The 24320-nt window shown below is 44.6% G+C and overlaps 1 protein-coding gene across 1 annotated transcript; it reads left to right on the forward strand.

The window, feature by feature from the left end:
- The first annotated feature begins 20431 nt into the window (after positions 1-20431).
- On the forward strand, positions 20432-23167 carry LOC136423300 (uncharacterized). The gene has a single exon (XM_066411425.1). The coding sequence runs from the start codon at positions 20432-20434 to the stop codon at positions 23165-23167; it is 2736 nt and encodes a 911-aa protein (XP_066267522.1).
- The last annotated feature ends 1153 nt before the right edge of the window (positions 23168-24320 follow it).

Below are 24320 nucleotides of genomic sequence, written 5' to 3' on the forward strand. Positions count from 1 at the left end.
CTACTACTGACCTGAGAAAGACAGTAGAATTGTAAAAGACTCGTTGAAACGACTTAATCGTATGCTTATATACTTGAGAGGATAGGGTTGCTTCATCGAAAACGAAAGATACGATGCGAATAAGATAATGACCCTGTGGAACAAATATGATCCTGGCGTAAAAAGGGCGGCCAACGTTACCAACCGCCTGAAGGAAACATTGCCATATGCACAAAAAACATGAGCTCAAAATATGACAGGGATATTACAAAGGGCACGATGTCTACCGCTATTAGCAATGTTTTGTTGGCAAGAGGGCGTTAGGAATAATTCATTAAGTCAAGTCAATGGGATCTCCATCAATAATAGAGATTTAAATAAACCAATCCAAAGGGGTCACTGATGCAGCAGCTCTACAAAGTTTTTCCAACCAGACAACTACATGTACGCCACCAGATTGAGAGCATCAAGGATGGAAGAGCAGTACACGGGTCTGGATCAAAGGAAAAGTCACCTTTGCAGCATTCACCAATGACAGGCAACATGTTGCACAATTTTGCTGTAATGCAGCAAGAACAATGTCCGAGCTGCGGTGGCAACACCTGTCGTTCATTTAACAGGTACCTGTATAGAAATACTTCAAAAGGGTTTGTAAATAAAAGCGCATGCCATGGAAACAGCTACTTTCTTGTATCGTATAAAATTACTTAAAATTCATTTATTTACATGGTTAATGATAAAAGTCACAAATTAGTTGGAACATATAAATTCTCAATATAAAGCCCATGTTAGACTAACTTAAGCAACACTATAAGATACCATGCACAAATATCTAAGACAACGGGGCAGTGACAATGCAACAAATGCTTCACACGGAACATGAGATGGTCCCTCCTGGGCAACGTTCAGACAGTAGATATGGCACAACATGAAACACATTCAATCCTTATTTGTCCTTGCTAGGATGTTTTGTGTGTCTCTTGCAAATAAATCAGAATGCCGGGCATGCCGGAACGCACATGTGGGGGGATTTGTTGAACAGCACTACATTGAGGTCGATTTATCTGAGGGAGTGGAGGCTACCACATTACAGGATGCAGTCAACAATACCTTCATCCTATCCACACTGACCTTGTATGTCAGTTACTTTTCTCTTTGGATAGATGATTGATTCAGGTTTGTCTGCATGTGCAGATATATGTGCTTTACGTGATCAGCTACATCAAGTGGGCAGCTTAAATCACAGTGCTATGTGGGAGCACATAGACAAAACTTTGAACAAGGAACTTGTGGATATTTCAGGCAGTTCTGGAGGCACCTGCTATATACCTCTATGAACTTGAAGGCATACTTTGAAATAATGCGCGATTGTCAATAAGATACTGATATGTCAAACACTTCATGGAGGAAAAAATTAGGACTTTTCTTTTGTGTTTTGATCGTCGACATGCGGAGTAAGTGTATGTCATACTACTACGACCCCATGGGAAGCAGTAAGGAACACGCCTTCAGTGTCCTTAGGTTAGGTCTGAACATTTTTGTATGTCATAGTATTGGCAGTAATTCCGACGTCACCTCTCCAAGCTATACCCCCGGTAGCAATATACATATATATCATAGCATTATATAAATTGAACACAGGATAACATTGAACCAACAGTCATATACAATCATGGGTGGCATTAAAGCAAAACCAGGTCACTTTACTTCCATTGTGTGTAATGACATGACAATTTTTTATATGTGCCCGGCAAACTTGGCGTAATCATGGAGAACAAGTTCAAGCCGTATACATATCCCTCTACCCATACCCGTCAAACTCACCGACGGGATTGTGCTGGCGCAGGTCCGTGAGCTAGATCGCCAAAAGGGTAGAGTTGCCCTAATAATATACCCGAAAACATTGCTTTGAAAACCGTGTTATTTAACATCGCCAAGATTGTCTTCGAAGAGAAGCAGAAAACTCTTGGAGTACCATGCAACAATCTCATACTGGACTGCACGACAAGATTAACTCTACGTTCTTCAGGATTCAACGTGTTTGTTTTTTTCAAGATTAGAACAAGGAAGTTATCATTTCTAGTTTTTTTTTTTTTCATTGATGTTGAATTTTTTGTTAACAACCTAGATTTTCGGTAATCTGTGACTGGTGGGGGGGGGGGGCAATAATACCGATGTGCTCTAGTTCTGGACAGGATCCAGCCACAAGTGATCGGAAACTCCCCTATACCCAGCCCGTAATTGTGGACCACAAACAGAATATCAGCAGAGCGAAGGAAAATATCAGGATTAGATGATAGAAGACGGTGGGTTAGACAGATAATCCACCAGATCACAGAAGGATACTTACTGAAAACATGTACAGAAGACCACTCTTTTGTGAAAACAAAACTTGCAAGAAAGGCAAAGCGCGATGACCCACAGAGCCATACATGAAGCTCCTACTCAATTAAGAATACTCTTATAATGCCGAAATAAAAAAATCTGGCAAAGAAAAAAGAGGAATGAGAGATTAAGACTAGTAACAAAGATCATACTGTGCATCATGAAAGGCTTCAAAAAAGAAAGATCGATACCTTTTTGCGCAAGGAACTGTGAGTACAGCGACAGCTGATGTATAAGTTTCAACGTTTGACCAGGACTCCAGTTCTGTCTGGTACAGCCACATGTCTTTTTAAACGGTCTCGGTTCGTTTGGTAGTATCAATCCAACTTGCACTTGTTCAACAATTTTATGTGTCATTGGAATGACGAATCATTTGAACAACAAATCTTGTCTTGAGAGATGTAACTTTTCGTCCCCTGAAGACAGGCATTACTTGGCAATTTGGTATGAGGTTTTGGAACTAAATCTTTGTAATTAGAAAATTGAATCTAACTTTATGAATTATTTTCTAACCATATACTAGTTTCGAAGAAAGGGTGTTTGTGGCCGCCAGCTTTTACAAGATTTCCTCAGCGATGGACTAACTCCAACAGACATGGAAGAACGGCTCAGAAACGTCCCCTCGTCACTTGAGGCTCTGCTGAGCAATTCATTCCCAGAGTATTTAAAATCCCTTCCTTGAAATACTGGCCAAAAATCTGTGGACTACTCCATCCATTTAGAAAATTACATGACTTCATAACTGATATCTGGGGCGTTGGCAAAATAAGTCTTTGTCTGTTATCTTTGAATAACAAATAAAATAAAAAAGAAGACATATCATAGACTGAGTACCAGTGAGAGAAAAGCTATGGCTGGTGCTCAAGCTGCCAACGATGTTGAAGCCTTGTTATACGGACTGAACTCCTCTGGGCCACATGGATGTAGATTGCACAGGCTAGATACCATCACACAGGCCAGATACCATAACGCAGGCCAGATACCATCACCCATACCATCACGACAGGATGGGGGAGGCCATCAACGAGGTTGCTAGAGCCGTGGAGCCACCTGGCAGACCAAATCGTGCCGACCTCGACCGCCAGATGGAACGTGTGGCAAACCATCGTTATTGGTCAAATTATTGACACCCATATACTCAAGTTGAGTCTTGGGACTGGTGGTTGAGGTGATGGAAGAGGAACACCAGTTTCACATCCGTAGGTCCTGAAAATCCTGCTAGCACCAGACAGGGCTGAGTGCATCTCTAAAACACAAGTCACACAAGTTCAGTGTAACTGTTAATTTCTTATAGATACATCTAAACAGTCGAAAGTCACATCTTCCGATGGACCTGTAGATGCAATGGGTGCATGGACGTGGGTGTATGGGAAAACTAAGAAGTACCCTAATTCTGAAGGGAAGAAACTGACCTTAAGAATAGTGTTCAAAACCAAATCGGAAAACGAACTTAAAAGGGTTGTAGTACTGGTGTATAAAAAGTCGGGAAAACAACTACCCAGTTCTCTCAATCCTGGTGTGGCATAATTGACATCTCTATTTCTCCGGTACGGTTTGTTTGAACCTTTGTTTATTCATGATAAGCTCAAATCGGCACGCAGGCCGCTTTTCATTGAGGCCATGAGGGAAGAGGTCAGATACAATATAACAGAGATACACAGTCATTTGAGTCCTAATAACTCTATCAACATATATCATTACATATTTATGGTACAACAATATACAGTTTCTACAACATAAAGTAGGGCGAAAGCTGGTTGATGGTCCGTGTCCGTTTGTTTAGTTCATTTCCGTTACTTCAAGAGTCTCTTGAAGGAAGTCAGATTCGGAGCCGTACGTATGTCTGGCGGTAGGCTGTTCCAGACATTTGGTCCACGGTAGGCTACCGATCTTCTGAAGATCTCTCGCTTGGGTTTGGGGACAACAAGCTGACTGCTTGTGCTTTGTCTGGTTGTACGAGTACTCTGGTCTCTACAGTACACAAACATCTGGCGCATGTAGGGTGGCAGTTTGTTGTTTAGGGCTTTGTAGGTTTGTACGGCATTGTAGTATTGGAGTGTTTCTTTAATGTCTTTCCAGCTCAGCCGAGAGAGCACTTCGGTTGATGGTGTTCTGTGTGGGGCCTTTAGTATCAGTTTTCCAGCCCGATTCTGCATACTTTGAATTTTCTGTAGATCCTGGTTGGGGGCAGCTTCCCATGCTGTGCAAGCGTATGTGATGTGTGGTAGGAAGATGGCATTATACAGGGTACAGAGTGCTGAGGTTGAGATGAAAGGGTTTAAGTGTTTCATCATGAATAATGACCGCCGCAGTTTTCCTAGTACAGCCTTTGCCTGGTCTTTCCACTTGAGCTGACGATCGATAACTACACCAAGGTATGTGTATTTGTCGCATGTTTTTAGGTTGACGCCGTTGACAGCCAAGTTTGGAATGTTGCAGCTTGCCAGTCTTCTGTTTGTACCAATGAGCATACTTTTACATTTACCACCATTCATTGATAACGAGTTCACAGCAAACCATTGCGACAGCCGTTGAAGGTCGTTTTGAAGTACGTTCTCAATGTTGGTGAAGTCCCTGTTGCTGTAGTAGATAGCAGTATCATCTGCATACATTGAAATGTCACAAGACTGAAGGCATTCTGGCATATCGTTGACGTAGATGATGAATAGCAGGGGTCCTAGTATGGATCCCTGGGGTACTCCGTATTTTACTTGGTGAAACTCAGAGGTTGCTCCGTTGATGGATGTGCATTGTTTCCTTCCAGTGAGGTATGATTTGAACCAGTCAAGGGCGGGTCCCTGTATGCCGTATCTGGACATCTTCTGGAGGAGGATGGTGTGATCCAGTGTGTCGAATGCCTTTGACAGGTCAATGAACACTGCTCCCGTCAGTTCACCCTCGTTCATGGCCTTGTACCATCTCTCAGTTAGTAAGTGTACAGCTGTTTGTGTTGAGTGTCCGGGTCTGAAGCCAGATTGAGCTTCTGATAGAATGTTGTTGGTTGTCATGTAGTCGTAGAGTTGTGTGTGCACGGCTCTTTCAAGGATTTTGGAGACGGCAGGCAGGATGCTGATGGGTCTGTAGTTGTTGGGGGCGTCTCTGTCCCCAGCCTTGTGTATGGGTGACAGCCTTGCCTTTTTCCAATCCTCTGGGAATTCACTTGTCTGTATCGACGCGTTTATGATGGTTGTCAGGGAAGGTGCTATTTCTTGGGCGGCTGACTTTAAAAGTCTGTTGTTGAGCTGGTCAAGTCCAGTGGCTTTGTCAGACTTCAGAGCTAAGAGTTCTTGGGTCACAAAGTCCACTGACACAGGTTTGAGGGTAAAGCGGGACTGGTAGTGTCTGACAAACTGTAGAGGACTGAAATGTGACAACCCGTTGTTGATGTTTTGGGCTAGCGTTTCAGCGACTGTTCCGAAGTATTTGTTGAGTACATGGGCGATGTCCAGTGGTGATGTTTTTGTGTTTCCCTCCGTATCCTTCATGCCAGTTATATCACCTGAGTTTGGCTTTCCTAACAGGGACTTTAAGAAGCTCCACATGTCAGATACGGAACCATTGTTGATTTTGTCGGTGTAGTGGTTGCGTTTCTTGGAGAGGATTAAGCGCTTGGTGTGGTTGCGTAGTTTTTTGTACGTTTCCCAGTCAGTTGGTCTTTGTGTTTTCTCGGCTGTGTACCTTGCTTGGTCTCTGAGGGACATGAGCTCGCGTACATCTTGAGATAACCATGGTGGGCAATCTGTTCCTTTTACCCGGAATTTCTTAACTGGAGCATGTTTGTTACAGACCGATTCAAACATTGACTTCCACGCACTCCACATGTCCTGAACAGAATCGAAGACAGCAACTGTGCTCCATGGTACCCTTGCTAGTTCTTTCTTGAACTGTTCCTCGTCGAATCTTTTGAAGATTCTTGCTGTGATCGATTTAGGTGGGGGTTTTGGTTGTTTCAAGCCTCGATACGTGTAGATCAGGTGGTGGTCACTCAATCCACATTTGAACACACCACTGTGAGTACTTGCTAGGGTTGGATGTGAGGATGACATCTAACAGAGTAGAGCTGCTTTCAGTCACTCGTGTTGGTTCCGTTATGAGATTGGTGAGGTCGTGAAGGTCGCAGAGAAATGTCAGATCTTCGGAGGGACCCTTGTTCTGGAGAAGATTACAGTTCAAGTCTCCCATTATTGTTATTTCCAAGTTTGTGTCAGATGCCTTTTCCAGGCTTTGTCTGAAGGCGGTGAAGAAATTGTTGTCGTTCGGTGGTCGGTATGCGCAACACAGGAGCAGGTGTTTTGACTTGGGTGGGGTTAGCTCGATCCATAGAGCTTCCAATCCATCGACACATAGATCGTTTCGTTCTTTGAAAGCTAAGGAATCCTTGATGTACATTGCTATTCCACCACCGTGTCTTGAACCTCTGTCCTTTCTTAGCAATACGTAGCCAGGAAGCTGGATGATGTTGTCGGGGAAATGTTCATTTAGGTGAGTTTCAGTGAGGCCAATGATGTCCATCTGACTTTCTGCGGAAAGGATCTGAAGATCAGTGTGTTTCGCTGGGAGACTACGAATGTTCTGGTGTGTCAACATGAGTCCTTTCTTATGCTCTTTCTTTGGTGGGCTGGGATAACTCTGTGGACCTGGGTTCATTGAGATATCACCTGACATAAGTAGAATTGCACACACACAAAATTGCGTCTTACTACATTTCCTTGTTGGGATCAACATGCTTTTGGCTATCTTTCTACGACCATTATACAGTTGATACAATCCATATTCATAGCTTGATATGGCCTTGTGCTCTGGTCCATTAGCATCATTCATCACAGGTGAGTCCTTTGCCGTTACAGATTTAGACAGTTGTAAGAACAACACAGCAAATATTGCTAATTTTACACAGGTGAAGTCTGTCTGTATATTACAGGTTGGTAACTTTGTTTTTTGGAGAATTCAAGATGGCGGCCCCCACGTAAGACGTGAATTGTGGTGGCTCCACATTTTCAACCTTCTTTCCGCACAAGTACCCTTTTTAAAGCTACGTTGTCTACCCTTTTCGTCAAAAAGGGACCGACAATACTTGGTAGCACCTTTTAATGTCGAAAGGCCGGGGCAAACGAGGAAGAAACGTCAGCAAAGAGCAGACTGTTCCCGGACAGAGCAAGAGCCCCCCCCCCCCTCCAAGCTAGCCAAGATGGCGGAGTGCGAGCCGAGCCTGGATAGTTTCTCGCCTGAACTCCGTGCACTGGCGCAGCTGTTTCTGTCCCACTCCAAGCAGCAGCATGAGGCAGTGCTGTCAGAGTTCAAAACTGTGGGAAGTAAGTTGGAGACTTTAGACGCCAAAGTGGCGGACATATCGGCGGAAATCACTACACTGCGAGGGAGGGTCAACGACCTCGAAAATGGCGCCAGCTTTCAGAGCGACGAACTAACTCAACTACGACATGCGCTACAACAGGAACGCCGTGAGAGAGTCAGGGCAGATCTTCTAGCAGAAAGGTACTCCATGAAATTTGATGTGATAGTTCGGGGATTGATGTGGAATAAGGACGAGGATTCTGCACATGTGTTTAGGGACTTCGTTTCTAAGCAGCTGAACATACAAGAACAGATCTCACTGGTAGCTGTACATCGGCTCGCCAAACCAACACAGACTCGACCGAACCCCCCAATGTTGGCACGACTTGTGAACTTTCAACAACGAGACTTGATCCTGTGTGCTGGGAGAAGACGACGGAGAGAGAAGGAACGACTACGTGGTGCACGAACATCTCCCGAGACCACTTCAGGAGGCCCGGGGGAAACTCGTTCCCGACCGCGATGCTGAGATCTCCAGAGCCAGGGACAGCCGCAGAGACTTCAGGATTTCCATCTGGACCCCTCCGAAGGACACATGTGCGATTTTACTTGTTGATGGGAAGACTGTAAAGAAAGTGGATGCTGTGGACATGATATTTGCTACCAAAGACTCTATGGAGGTGAAACAGGTTTGAACTGTGATTGACACTTATGACAGCAAGAGCTTTCTGAACTGTTAACGTGGTATTGAGACACAGAGAATGAAGAACTTTTGATCTGTTAAATTACTAGTACATGACTCAGGAATCAAGCCAAGGTCTTGTAGTGATGGCACTTCTTCTCAGGAAGTAGCAACGTTGGAATTATTGGAAGATATACAACTCAGAAACCGCATCAAAATGTTTTTGCTTTTGTTTAGTTCAACATATTGTGGCTTTGAAATTAAGTCGAAGAGTTGTCATGGTTCAGAAATGTATGTATTGTATTGTATTATATTATATTATAATTCATATGTATGTTTGTATTACATGCATAATCGATTGATTGATATTAAAAGATTGAAACTCAGAAGAGTGCTTTCTGCATTTATTTCCAAGATAAAGGTGTTATTTGCACTCTACAATAGTATGTGCACATTGATTAACAGAGTTTCTTTAATATAATACAGTTAACCACTGTTTATTATTTTGATTTCTATTATGTTCTGTTACATATTGATTTGAATAGATATGATGCCTTGTTGGCCCATAATTTTCTGTTTTGTTACCTTTATCTTATATTTTGTTGCCTGTATGATTTGATTTGGTTGTTGAATAATTAATGTTGCTGATTGTGCTGATAAGTGATATGATTTATTGATTGAGTTCTTTAAGTTTGCTCTGCTATAGCTTTATAATTATGCACTTTCTTTTTTTCTGCGGAATACTGATAAATTTCATTGGAGCCACACATGTACAGTGCCCCATATAAAGTGACCCTGTATTTATGTTTTCATGGGAACCATCCATTCGAGTTATACTTGAGTTTTGTTTTGTTTTGTTTGCTCATACATGTAAACCATCCATTTTCTTTGATCATTAGTTCTTTAAACCTTTGTTCAATGATTTATTATATCTGGATTTCGCATTCACACTTTGTTTCGGTTACCATTTATGTACTTTTGTTTGTTAACAATAGTTTTGACAATCATTTTATCACATTGATTATGAATTTTGTTACCCTTTATTTAACTTTATTTGTTTACATTAGTTCACTTGTCATCATGATTTTGCTGCGCACCATTCCCCCAGATGCCTTTCCAGTATTCCTAACATTCCCCAGATGCCATGACCCAGGTGGAGGTACAGATTTGTAGTTATAATTGTAATGGTCTAGGTGATTCTATTAAACGTAGGGGGGTTTTTACTTGGTTAAATGATAAACCGTACCAAATCATATGTTTACAAGAAACCCATTCTGTTTTATCTGATGAGAGTAGATGGCAAAATGAGTGGGGGGGATCCATTTTATTTTCTCATGGAACCTCCAGTCAAAGGGGTACAGCCATTCTTTTTAAAAACAACATCAATCCGTCTATTAACCAAGTCAAAACGGATTCTGATGGAAGATTTGTTATTGTAGATTGATGAATTTAGATTTTGTATAGTTAGTTTATATACCCCTAATGAGGATTCCCCAGTATTCTTTTCGACTTTATTAGAGGAAGTAGATAATTTTCCTGAATGTAATGAAAATTTAGTTATAACTGGAGATTTCAATACAGTACAAAACCCACAACTAGACAGACTTGGAACAAATAGAATATATCACCCTAAAGCTCATGACTCTATTTCTGAACTGACAGGTAAATTTAATTTAAACGACATACAGTATGGCGATTTCGTAACCCTAACACCATCAGATACACTTGGCGTCGTAGACGTCAAGCGAGTAGGATAGATTATTTCCTAGTTAGTTTTAAGTTAATTAATAAAGTAAACAAATGTGTGATTGCCGACAGTTTTAAATCTGAGATGCTACGGCCAATGGCCGTACCGTAGTCCAAACAAGGACATTGTACGGCCAAATCACGATGAATCTCGTTCTATCTCGTTCGAATCGTGACGTAAAGGAACGTCCAGTCCGGTCGGGCCCAATCACGGGAAATAGCCTGGGACCACCGGTTGCCGTGGGCATTACTTTTGATTTCTTGTCTGAGGCCGAAATACCAATTTTAATTTTTTTCCCAAAAGCATGCTATTAGTATATTGGCCGTAGGCAACAGATGCTACGGCCAATGTTCTTATAGCATGCTTTTGGGAAAAAAAATTAAAATTGGTATTTCGGCCTCAGACAAGAAACCAAAAGCGATTCCCACGGCAACCAGTGGTCTCAAGCTATTTATCGTGATTGGACCCGACCGGACTCGACGTTCCTTTACGTCACAGTTCGAACGAGATAGAACGAGATTTGGCGGTACCGTAGTCCAAACAAGGACATTGTACGGCCAAATCACGATGAATCTCGTTCTATCTCGTTCGAATCGTGACGTAAAGGAACGTCCAGTCCGGTCGGGCCCAATCACGGGAAATAGCCTGGGACCACCGGTTGCCGTGGGCATTACTTTTGATTTCTTGTCTGAGGCCGAAATACCAATTTTAATTTTTTTCCCAAAAGCATGCTATTAGTATATTGGCCGTAGGCAACAGATGCTACGGCCAATGTTCTTATAGCATGCTTTTGGGAAAAAAATTAAAATTGGTATTTCGGCCTCAGACAAGAAACCAAAAGCGATTCCTACGGCAACCAGTGGTCTCAGGCTATTTACCGTGATTGGACCCGACCGGACTCGACGTTCCTTTACGTCACAGTTCGAACGAGATAGAACGAGATTTGGCCGTTCCGTAGTCCAAACAAGGACATTGTACGGCCAAATCACGATGAATCTCGTTCTATCTCGTTCGAATCGTGACGTAAAGGAACGTCCAGTCCGGTCGGGCCCAATCACGGGAAATAGCCTGGGACCACCGGTTGCCGTGGGCATTACTTTTGATTTCTTGTCTGATGCCGAAATACCAATTTTAATTTTTTTCCCAAAAGCATGCTATTAATATATTGGCCGTAGGCAACAGATGCTACGGCCAATGTTCTTATAGCATGCTTTTGGAAAAAAAAATCAAAATTGGTATTTCGGCCTCAGACAAGAAACCAAAAGCGATTCCTACGGCAACCAGTGGTCTCAAGCTATTTACCGTGATTGGACCCGACCGGACTCGACGTTCCTTTACGTCACAGTTCGAACGAGATAGAACGAGATTTGGCGGTACCGTAGTCCAAACAAGGACATTGTACGGCCAAATCACGATGAATCTCGTTCTATCTCGTTCGAATCGTGACGTAAAGGAACGTCCAGTCCGGTCGGGCCCAATCACGGGAAATAGCCTGGGACCACCGGTTGCCGTGGGCATTACTTTTGATTTCTTGTCTGAGGCCGAAATACCAATTTTAATTTTTTTCCCAAAAGCATGCTATTAGTATATTGGCCGTAGGCAACAGATGCTACGGCCAATGTTCTTATAGCATGCTTTTGGAAAAAAAATTAAAATTGGTATTTCGGCCTCAGACAAGAAACCAAAAGCGATTCCTACGGCAACCAGTGGTCTCAGGCTATTTACCGTGATTGGACCCGACCGGACTCGACGTTCCTTTACGTCACAGTTCGAACGAGATAGAACGAGATTTGGCCGTTCCGTAGTCCAAACAAGGACATTGTACGGCCAAATCACGATGAATCTCGTTCTATCTCGTTCGAATCGTGACGTAAAAGAAACGTCCAGTCCGGTCGGGCCCAATCACGGGAAATAGCCTGGGACCACCGGTTGCCGTGGGCATTGCTTTTGATTTCTTGTCTGAGGCCGAAATACCAATTTTAATTTTTTTCCCAAAAGCATGCTATTAGTATATTGGCCGTAGGCAACAGATGCTACGGCCAATGTTCTTATAGCATGCTTTTGGGAAAAAAATTAAAATTGGTATTTCGGCCTCAGACAAGAAACCAAAAGCGATTCCTACGGCAACCAGTGGTCTCAGGCTATTTACCGTGATTGGGCCCGACCGGACTCGACGTTCCTTTACGTCACAGTTCGAACGAGATAGAACGAGATTTGGCCGTACCGTAGTCCAAACAAGGACATTGTACGGCCAAATCACGATGAATCTCGTTCTATCTCGTTCGAATCGTGACGTAAAGGAACGTCCAGTCCGGTCGGGCCCAATCACGGGAAATAGCCTGGGACCACCGGTTGCCGTGGGCATTACTTTTGATTTCTTGTCTGAGGCCGAAATACCAATTTTAATTTTTTTCCCAAAAGCATGCTATTAGTATATTGGCCGTAGGCAACAGATGCTACGGCCAATGTTCTTATAGCATGCTTTTGGGAAAAAAAATTAAAATTGGTATTTCGGCCTCAGACAAGAAACCAAAAGCGATTCCCACGGCAACCAGTGGTCTCAAGCTATTTATCGTGATTGGACCCGACCGGACTCGACGTTCCTTTACGTCACAGTTCGAACGAGATAGAACGAGATTTGGCGGTACCGTAGTCCAAACAAGGACATTGTACGGCCAAATCACGATGAATCTCGTTCTATCTCGTTCGAATCGTGACGTAAAGGAACGTCCAGTCCGGTCGGGCCCAATCACGGGAAATAGCCTGGGACCACCGGTTGCCGTGGGCATTACTTTTGATTTCTTGTCTGAGGCCGAAATACCAATTTTAATTTTTTTCCCAAAAGCATGCTATTAGTATATTGGCCGTAGGCAACAGATGCTACGGCCAATGTTCTTATAGCATGCTTTTGGGAAAAAAATTAAAATTGGTATTTCGGCCTCAGACAAGAAACCAAAAGCGATTCCTACGGCAACCAGTGGTCTCAGGCTATTTACCGTGATTGGACCCGACCGGACTCGACGTTCCTTTACGTCACAGTTCGAACGAGATAGAACGAGATTTGGCCGTTCCGTAGTCCAAACAAGGACATTGTACGGCCAAATCACGATGAATCTCGTTCTATCTCGTTCGAATCGTGACGTAAAGGAACGTCCAGTCCGGTCGGGCCCAATCACGGGAAATAGCCTGGGACCACCGGTTGCCGTGGGCATTACTTTTGATTTCTTGTCTGAGGCCGAAATACCAATTTTAATTTTTTTCCCAAAAGCATGCTATTAATATATTGGCCGTAGGCAACAGATGCTACGGCCAATGTTCTTATAGCATGCTTTTGGAAAAAAAAATCAAAATTGGTATTTCGGCCTCAGACAAGAAACCAAAAGCGATTCCTACGGCAACCAGTGGTCTCAAGCTATTTACCGTGATTGGACCCGACCGGACTCGACGTTCCTTTACGTCACAGTTCGAACGAGATAGAACGAGATTTGGCGGTACCGTAGTCCAAACAAGGACATTGTACGGCCAAATCACGATGAATCTCGTTCTATCTCGTTCGAATCGTGACGTAAAGGAACGTCCAGTCCGGTCGGGCCCAATCACGGGAAATAGCCTGGGACCACCGGTTGCCGTGGGCATTACTTTTGATTTCTTGTCTGAGGCCGAAATACCAATTTTAATTTTTTTCCCAAAAGCATGCTATTAGTATATTGGCCGTAGGCAACAGATGCTACGGCCAATGTTCTTATAGCATGCTTTTGGAAAAAAAATTAAAATTGGTATTTCGGCCTCAGACAAGAAACCAAAAGCGATTCCTACGGCAACCAGTGGTCTCAGGCTATTTACCGTGATTGGACCCGACCGGACTCGACGTTCCTTTACGTCACAGTTCGAACGAGATAGAACGAGATTTGGCCGTTCCGTAGTCCAAACAAGGACATTGTACGGCCAAATCACGATGAATCTCGTTCTATCTCGTTCGAATCGTGACATAAAAGAAACGTCCAGTCCGGTCGGGCCCAATCACGGGAAATAGCCTGGGACCACCGGTTGCCGTGGGCATTGCTTTTGATTTCTTGTCTGAGGCCGAAATACCAATTTTAATTTTTTTCCCAAAAGCATGCTATTAGTATATTGGCCGTAGGCAACAGATGCTACGGCCAATGTTCTTATAGCATGCTTTTGGGAAAAAAATTAAAATTGGTATTTCGGCCTCAGACAAGAAACCAAAAGCGATTCCTACGGCAACCAGTGGTCTCAGGCTATTTATCGTGATTGGACCCGACCGGACTCGACGTTCCTTTACGTCACAGTTCGAACGAGATAGAACGAGATTTGGCCGTACCGTAGTCCAAACAAGGACATTGTACGGCCAAATCACGATGAATCTCGTTCTATCTCGTTCGAATCGTGACGTAAAGGAACGTCCAGTCCGGTCGGGCCCAATCACGGGAAATAGCCTGGGACCACCGGTTGCCGTGGGCATTACTTTTGATTTCTTGTCTGAGGCCGAAATACCAATTTTAATTTTTTTCCCAAAAGCATGCTATTAGTATATTGGCCGTAGGCAACAGATGCTACGGCCAATGTTCTTATAGCATGCTTTTGGAAAAAAAATTAAAATTGGTATTTCGGCCTCAGACAAGAAACCAAAAGCGATTCCTACGGCAACCAGTGGTCTCAGGCTATTTACCGTGATTGGACCCGACCGGACTCGACGTTCCTTTACGTCACAGTTCGAACGAGATAGAACGAGATTTGGCCGTTCCGTAGTCCAAACAAGGACATTGTACGGCCAAATCACGATGAATCTCGTTCTATCTCGTTCGAATCGTGACATAAAAGAAACGTCCAGTCCGGTCGGGCCCAATCACGGGAAATAGCCTGGGACCACCGGTTGCCGTGGGCATTACTTTTGATTTCTTGTCTGAGGCCGAAATACCAATTTTAATTTTTTTCCCAAAAGCATGCTATTAGTATATTGGCCGTAGGCAACAGATGCTACGGCCAATGTTCTTATAGCATGCTTTTGGAAAAAAAATTAAAATTGGTATTTCGGCCTCAGACAAGAAACCAAAAGCGATTCCTACGGCAACCAGTGGTCTCAGGCTATTTACCGTGATTGGACCCGACCGGACTCGACGTTCCTTTACGTCACAGTTCGAACGAGATAGAACGAGATTTGGCCGTTCCGTAGTCCAAACAAGGACATTGTACGGCCAAATCACGATGAATCTCGTTCTATCTCGTTCGAATCGTGACATAAAAGAAACGTCCAGTCCGGTCGGGCCCAATCACGGGAAATAGCCTGGGACCACCGGTTGCCGTGGGCATTGCTTTTGATTTCTTGTCTGAGGCCGAAATACCAATTTTAATTTTTTTCCCAAAAGCATGCTATTAGTATATTGGCCGTAGGCAACAGATGCTACGGCCAATGTTCTTATAGCATGCTTTTGGGAAAAAAATTAAAATTGGTATTTCGGCCTCAGACAAGAAACCAAAAGCGATTCCTACGGCAACCAGTGGTCTCAGGCTATTTATCGTGATTGGACCCGACCGGACTCGACGTTCCTTTACGTCACAGTTCGAACGAGATAGAACGAGATTTGGCCGTACCGTAGTCCAAACAAGGACATTGTACGGCCAAATCACGATGAATCTCGTTCTATCTCGTTCGAATCGTGACGTAAAGGAACGTCCAGTCCGGTCGGGCCCAATCACGGGAAATAGCCTGGGACCACCGGTTGCCGTGGGCATTACTTTTGATTTCTTGTCTGAGGCCGAAATACCAATTTTAATTTTTTTCCCAAAAGCATGCTATTAGTATATTGGCCGTAGGCAACAGATGCTACGGCCAATGTTCTTATAGCATGCTTTTGGAAAAAAAATTAAAATTGGTATTTCGGCCTCAGACAAGAAACCAAAAGCGATTCCTACGGCAACCAGTGGTCTCAGGCTATTTACCGTGATTGGACCCGACCGGACTCGACGTTCCTTTACGTCACAGTTCGAACGAGATAGAACGAGATTTGGCCGTTCCGTAGTCCAAACAAGGACATTGTACGGCCAAATCACGATGAATCTCGTTCTATCTCGTTCGAATCGTGACATAAAAGAAACGTCCAGTCCGGTCGGGCCCAATCACGGGAAATAGCCTGGGACCACCGGTTGCCGTGGGCATTGCTTTTGATTTCTTGTCTGAGGCCGAAATACCAATTTTAATTTTTTTCCCAAAAGCATGCTATTAGTATATTGGCCGTAGGCAACAGATGCTACGGCCAATGTTCTTATAGCATGCTTTTGGGAAAAAAATTAAAATTGGTATTTCGGCCTCAGACAAGAAACCAAAAGCGATTCCTACGGCAACCAGTGGTCTCAGGCTATTTATCGTGATTGGACCCGACCGGACTCGACGTTCCTTTACGTCACAGTTCGAACGAGATAGAACGAGATTTGGCCGTACCGTAGTCCAAACAAGGACATTGTACGGCCAAATCACGATGAATCTCGTTCTATCTAGTTCGAATCGTGACGTAAAGGAACGTCCAGTCCGGTCGGGCCCAATCACGGGAAATAGCCTGGGACCACCGGTTGCCGTGGGCATTACTTTTGATTTCTTGTCTGAGGCCGAAATACCAATTTTAATTTTTTTCCCAAAAGCATGCTATTAGTATATTGGCCGTAGGCAACAGATGCTACGGCCAATGTTCTTATAGCATGCTTTTGGGAAAAAAAATCAAAATTGGTATTTCGGCCTCAGACAAGAAACCAAAAGCGATTCCTACGGCAACCAGTGGTCTCAAGCTATTTACCGTGATTGGACCCGACCGGACTCGACGTTCCTTTACGTCACAGTTCGAACGAGATAGAACGAGATTTGGCCGTACCGTAGTCCAAACAAGGACATTGTACGGCCAAATCACGATGAATCTCGTTCTATCTCGTTCGAATCGTGACGTAAAGGAACGTCCAGTCCGGTCGGGCCCAATCACGGGAAATAGCCTGGGACCACCGGTTGCCGTGGGCATTACTTTTGATTTCTTGTCTGAGGCCGAAATACCAATTTTAATTTTTTTCCCAAAAGCATGCTATTAGTATATTGGCCGTAGGCAACAGATGCTACGGCCAATGTTCTTATAGCATGCTTTTGGAAAAAAAATTAAAATTGGTATTTCGGCCTCAGACAAGAAACCAAAAGCGATTCTTACGGCAACCAGTGGTCTCAGGCTATTTACCGTGATTGGACCCGACCGGACTCGACGTTCCTTTACGTCACAGTTCGAACGAGATAGAACGAGATTTGGCCGTTCCGTAGTCCAAACAAGGACATTGTACGGCCAAATCACGATGAATCTCGTTCTATCTCGTTCGAATCGTGACGTAAAAGGAACGTCCAGTCCGGTCGGGCCCAATCACGGGAAATAGCCTGGGACCACCGGTTGCCGTGGGCATTGCTTTTGATTTCTTGTCTGAGGCCGAAATACCAATTTTAATTTTTTTCCCAAAAGCATGCTATTAGTATATTGGCCGTAGGCAACAGATGCTACGGCCAATGTTCTTATAGCATGCTTTTGGGAAAAAAATTAAAATTGGTATTTCGGCCTCAGACAAGAAATCAAAAGCGATTCCTACGGCAACCAGTGGTCTCAGGCTATTTATCGTGATTGGACCCGACCGGACTCGACGTTCCTTTACGTCACAGTTCGAACGAGATAGAACGAGATTTGGCCGTACCGTAGTCCAAACAAGGACATTGTACGGCCAAATCACGATGAATCTCGTTCTATCTCGTTCGAATCGTGACGTAAAGGAACGTCCAGTCCGGTCGGGCCCAATCACGGGAAATAGCCTGGGACCACCGGTTGCCGTGGGCATTACTTTTGATTTCTTGTCTGAGGCCGAAATACCAATTTTAATTTTTTTCCCAAAAGCATGCTATTAGTATATTGGCCGTAGGCAACAGATGCTACGGCCAATGTTCTTATAGCATGCTTTTGGAAAAAAAATTAAAATTGGTATTTCGGCCTCAGACAAGAAACCAAAAGCGATTCTTACGGCAACCAGTGGTCTCAGGCTATTTACCGTGATTGGACCCGACCGGACTCGACGTTCCTTTACGTCACAGTTCGAACGAGATAGAACGAGATTTGGCCGTTCCGTAGTCCAAACAAGGACATTGTACGGCCAAATCACGATGAATCTCGTTCTATCTCGTTCGAATCGTGACGTAAAAGGAACGTCCAGTCCGGTCGGGCCCAATCACGGGAAATAGCCTGGGACCACCGGTTGCCGTGGGCATTGCTTTTGATTTCTTGTCTGAGGCCGAAATACCAATTTTAATTTTTTTCCCAAAAGCATGCTATTAGTATATTGGCCGTAGGCAACAGATGCTACGGCCAATGTTCTTATAGCATGCTTTTGGGAAAAAAATTAAAATTGGTATTTCGGCCTCAGACAAGAAATCAAAAGCGATTCCTACGGCAACCAGTGGTCTCAGGCTATTTATCGTGATTGGACCCGACCGGACTCGACGTTCCTTTACGTCACAGTTCGAACGAGATAGAACGAGATTTGGCCGTACCGTAGTCCAAACAAGGACATTGTACGGCCAAATCACGATGAATCTCGTTCTATCTCGTTCGAATCGTGACGTAAAGGAACGTCCAGTCCGGTCGGGCCCAATCACGGGAAATAGCCTGGGACCACCGGTTGCCGTGGGCATTACTTTTGATTTCTTGTCTGAGGCCGAAATACCAATTTTAATTTTTTTCCCAAAAGCATGCTATTAGTATATTGGCCGTAGGCAACAGATGCTACGGCCAATGTTCTTATAGCATGCTTTTGGGAAAAAAATTAAAATTGGTTTTTTCGGCCTCAGACAAGAAACCAAAAGCGATTCCTACGGCAACCAGTGGTCTCAGGCTATTTACCGTGATTGGACGTGACCGGACTCGACGTTCCTTTACGTCACAGTTCGAACGAGATAGAACGAGATTTGGCCGTACCGTAGTCCAAACAAGGACATTGTACGGCCAAATCACGATGAATCTCGTTCTATCTCGTTCGAATCGTGACGTAAAGGAACGTCCAGTCCGGTCGGGCCCAATCACGGGAAATAGCCTGGGACCACCGGTTGCCGTGGGCATTACTTTTGATTTCTTGTCTGAGGCCGAAATACCAATTTTAATTTTTTTCCCAAAAGCATGCTATTAGTATATTGGCCGTAGGCAACAGATGCTACGGCCAATGTTCTTATAGCATGCTTTTGGGAAAAAAATTAAAATTGGTATTTCGGCCTCAGACAAGAAACCAAAAGCGATTCCTACGGCAACCAGTGGTCTCAGGCTATTTACCGTGATTGGACCCGACCGGACTCGACGTTCCTTTACGTCACAGTTCGAACGAGATAGAACGAGATTTGGCCGTACCGTAGTCCAAACAAGGACATTGTACGGCCAAATCACGATGAATCTCGTTCTATCTCGTTCGAATCGTGACGTAAAGGAACGTCCAGTCCGGTCGGGCCCAATCACGGGAAATAGCCTGGGACCACCGGTTGCCGTGGGCATTACTTTTGATTTCTTGTCTGAGGCCGAAATACCAATTTTAATTTAATTTTTTTCCCAAAAGCATGCTATTAGCATATTGGCCGTAGGCAACAGATGCTACGGCCAATGTTCTTATAGCTTGCTTTTGGGAAAAAAATAAAATTGGTATTTCGGCCTCAGACAAGAAACCAAAAGTGATTCCTACGGCAACCAGTGGTCTCAGGCTATTTACCGTGATTGGACCCGACCGGACTCGACGTTCCTTTACGTCACAGTTCGAACGAGATAGAACGAGTTGAATTTGGCGCCTGTAGGCGGCAGCCGCGGTTTTGAACCTCTCCCCTACAGAGCGTCCCCCGGTGTTTTTAACCGGTATAAGTGCAATATTTTTTACCTTGCTGTGCAATATAAATGTCTTGTGAATGTCTGAGCCGTATATAGACTGACAGTCCACTCTGGGAAGTGATCATTTCGTGGAGAAATCAACGCTGACTTGGAGTGGAGTGTGACCCAGTGTGCGTCATGGCTGCGTGTACTGTGCGATCGTTGTCCTTATGGTCGCGGGCTCCGCTGTTGTACTCCGCAGAGTTCCTGAGGGGACTAAAAAGAGCAGCCCTGCCGACCGGCCAGGATCTCAAGGGTCACCTGCTTCACCTTGGACTTTGGAAACTCAGGAGCAGGCCAAGGGGAAAAAGGGCAGGTAAAAACTTTCAACGTAAGATCCCTACAGTTGTCGGGAATAGGCCGTTGCAAGTGGAAGCCGATGCATTTACATGCAAATCTCACTGGGCAGAACAATACATGCCGTCACTCCGACATTCTCAACATGGCCTACAACACCTGCGACCTCTGAAACGTGATCCCGTCAAGCCGCCCATCCAGCCCAAAGGTATGCCGAGTGTGCTATTAACCAATGCCCGATCCTTGGTCAATAAACTTGATGAACTCAGCTTAACTCTCTCTCTGAACAAGATCGACATTGCGGCAGTTACTGAGTCATGGTTCTCAACTGACTTACCTGAAGAGATAACGTCGGTGGACGGTTATAACCTGTATCGCAAGGATCGGTGTAACAGACGAGGCGGGGGAATCGCCCTTTATATCAAAAACGATATAAAGACAAAACTTGTTGACATTGCTGTACCCGAGAACTTAGAATGCATCTGGGCACAACTACAACCACAACGGACCCCACGAGCCGTTCCTGTACTTTACGTAGGAGTCCTGTATCATCCCCCATGGGCAAACGAAAAACTATTACAAGATGAGACAAGTCAGCACATCATCCACACCTTGGACACAATCCGCAGGAAGCACCCTCATGCCGGTATTATTCTATGTGGAGATTTATCCAGTCATCCTGAACTTAAACAGGTCGTGACAAACGCCACTCGAGCCAACTCCATGCTGGATCTAATCATCACAAACGTCCACGGCCACTATCACGTGCCGGACATCATAGCTCCACTTGGTTCCAGCGATCATAACTGTATCCTCTGGAAGCCGAACGTCTCTAACAATCCTCGCTGTAAGCAACCCAGGGCCAAACATCGTCTCGTCACACAGGAAAGAAAGGATGCACTTGGTCTATGTATGGGTATCACTGATTGGTCTACCGTATACAACTCAGCTTCGGTAGAGGACAAAGTTGCCACTTTCAATAAAACCCTGCAGACGATGCTCGATGTTTGTGTTCCCCCAAGTAAGAGCAAAACACGGGATGTTGACAAACACTGGATAACTAACAAGATTAAAGTCGCCGTTCGGAAAAGACAATCAGTCTACAGGAAACATGGCAAAACAGAGAAGTGGAAAAAACTTCGTAACTGGGTCCAGTCCCTCATCAGGAAGCAGAAGAAGAACCACTACAACAGATGCATTGGTATGTTAAAGAAGAACAACCCTCGAGAATGGTGGAACTTTGTAAATAATGAACTTGGACGTACGCAAAAATCTAAGGGGAACGTCACCGTTACTGATGTCCCGGATGACCGAGTAGCGGACACATTGAACGATTTCTTTGCGGAAGCATGGTCAGACAGCAGAACTTTCAATCTTTTCCCACTCCCGCTCCCATCCAGCTCTGATGACCTTTGCAGCATCGGCCAAGTGAAAGCTGTCTTGAGACGTCTGAACACCAGAAAATCAGGTGGCCCTGACGACATCCCGAACTGGGTTCTGAGCGCGTATTGCGAAGACCTAGCCCCAGTTGTCACTCACCTGATAAACTTTTCGTACAACACTGGAAACATGCCTTCCGTGTGGAAAACGGCGAATGTCTGCCCCATACCCAAGACTCCAGCCCCAGCCAGCAAGAAGGATTGGAGGCCTATCTCCCTCATCTCGACCCTTGGGAAGGTACAGGAAAGACTTGTGCTAAACAAATTTCTGCCCATTATGAAGCCATGGATACGGGACCAATATGCTTACATGCCCAAGTCATCAACCACTGTTGCTCTTCTCAAAGCATATCAGTCATGGTTACAAGGTTTGGATACCAAGAAAGCATCAATGGTCCGTGTACTGCTGGCTGATATGTCAAAAGCTTTTGACAGAGTCGACCACGGAATACTACTTCAGCTCCTCGCCGTTCGTGGCACTCCCTCGAAGATGTTAGCCTGGATTAACAGCTATTTGTCTGGCAGAGCTCAACGTGTGATCGCCAACAATCAGTGCAGCAGTTGGCGTTACGTCACTTCTGGCGTTCCGCAAGGGGGCGTTCTGTCCCCATACCTGTTTCTAGTCTACATGTCCTCCAGAACCACAAGGTATGAGACCACAGACAACAATGGCTACGCGGACGATATAGGCCTGTCTCGAACCATTCCTTGTGCTGATGTCGAGGCGGACAACACAATGCAAGAAGAAACCGCACACTTGGACTCCTGGGCCGCCGAAAATAACATGATTATGAATGGAGACAAATCCTTTGAACTCAGAATGTGTTTCGCGAAAACCCCTCCGGAACCACCGCCCCTTATTCTTGGAGGAAAGGAAGAGGAAGTACCAGTGGTTACCTGTGCTACTTACCTGGGATTTAAGGTACATTCCAACCTTGGATGGGACAGTCAGATTACACACGTAACAAAGAAAGGTTCCAGGCGTCTACATTTCCTTCGCCTTCTTGCGAAGGGAGGCATGCCTCCCGAGGACTTGCTCACCGTCTACACAACTCTTGTTAGACCGGTATTGGAATATGCTCATGTTTTGTATGTTGGATGCACTGTATCGCAAAGAAACACTCTCGAGGCTGTGCAGAGAAGGGCACTGAGAATCATCAACAAAAACAGTAGCAGTCCGACGCCATCCCCCCTGCCAACCCTGCAGTCAAGACGAGAAGAAGCAGCGAGAGCCTTGTTCACGCAGATGCGGGCAAATGACCACCCCCTGCACTACATGATCACCAATGACAGGAAAGAAGAAACTGGGAGGACTTTACGTAACCACAACCATCTTTCAATGCCGAAATGTAGAACTGAGAGACTTAAGAGATCTTTTCTGTACCAAGCGACGCTGCTGCATAACAAATCTCTCTAAACCTCACAATGTCGAATACCTTCATACAGATGACAAGCACTCGTATTATTTCTGTATTTTAATGACTCATATAATACGTATCTTAGCACTTGTTATTGTATGTTTGATCTGTGTTTTTTAAATAAGTACTTTCCACTTGAAAATTATGAATATTTGAATTGATTTGTGTGAATTAGCTGTAATTCAGACTTGTATTTCAATGTCTGCAAATGCTACTAAAGACCTTTTGACTTTGACATTTGAGATTTGACCGTACCGTAGTCCAAACAAGGACATTGTACGGCCAAATCACGATGAATCTCGTTCTATCTCGTTCGAATCGTGACGTAAAGGAACGTCCAGTCCGGTCGGGCCCAATCACGGGAAATAGCCTGGGACCACCGGTTGCCGTGGGCATTATTTTTGATTTCTTGTCTGAGGCCGAAATACCAATTTTAATTTTTTTCCCAAAAGCATGCTATTAGTATATTGGCCGTAGGCAACAGATGCTACGGCCAATGTTCTTATAGCATGCTTTTGGGGGAAAAAAATTAAAATTGGTATTTCGGCCTCAGACAAGAAACCAAAAGCGATTCCTACGGCAACCAGTGGTCTCAGGCTATTTACCGTGATTGGACCCGACCGGACTCGACGTTCCTTTACGTCACAGTTCGAACGAGATAGAACGAGATTTGGCCGTACCGTAGTCCAAACAAGGACATTGTACGGCCAAATCACGATGAATCTCGTTCTATCTCGTTCGAATCGTGACGTAAAGGAACGTCCAGTCCGGTCGGGCCCAATCACGGGAAATAGCCTGGGACCACCGGTTGCCGTGGGCATTACTTTTGATTTCTTGTCTGAGGCCGAAATACCAATTTTAATTTTTTTCCCAAAAGCATGCTATTAGTATATTGGCCGTAGGCAACAGATGCAACGGCCAATGTTCTTATAGCATGCTTTTGGGAAAAAAAAAATTAAAATTGGTATTTCGGCCTCAGACAAGAAACCAAAAGCGATTCCTACGGCAACCAGTGGTCTCAGGCTATTTATCGTGATTGGACCCGACCGGACTCGACGTTCCTTTACGTCACAGTTCGAACGAGATAGAACGAGATTTGGCCGTACCGTAGTCCAAACAAGGACATTGTACGGCCAAATCACGATGAATCTC

The sequence above is a fragment of the Branchiostoma lanceolatum genome, chromosome 17 (genome assembly GCF_035083965.1).
Source record: "Branchiostoma lanceolatum isolate klBraLanc5 chromosome 17, klBraLanc5.hap2, whole genome shotgun sequence".
Classification (NCBI taxonomy): domain Eukaryota; kingdom Metazoa; phylum Chordata; class Leptocardii; order Amphioxiformes; family Branchiostomatidae; genus Branchiostoma; species Branchiostoma lanceolatum.

Excerpts from the sequence above, each read along its gene's own strand:
- LOC136423300 (XM_066411425.1), top strand. The coding sequence starts at position 20,432 with ATGCCGTCACTCCGACATTCTCAACATGGCCTACAACACCTGCGACCT.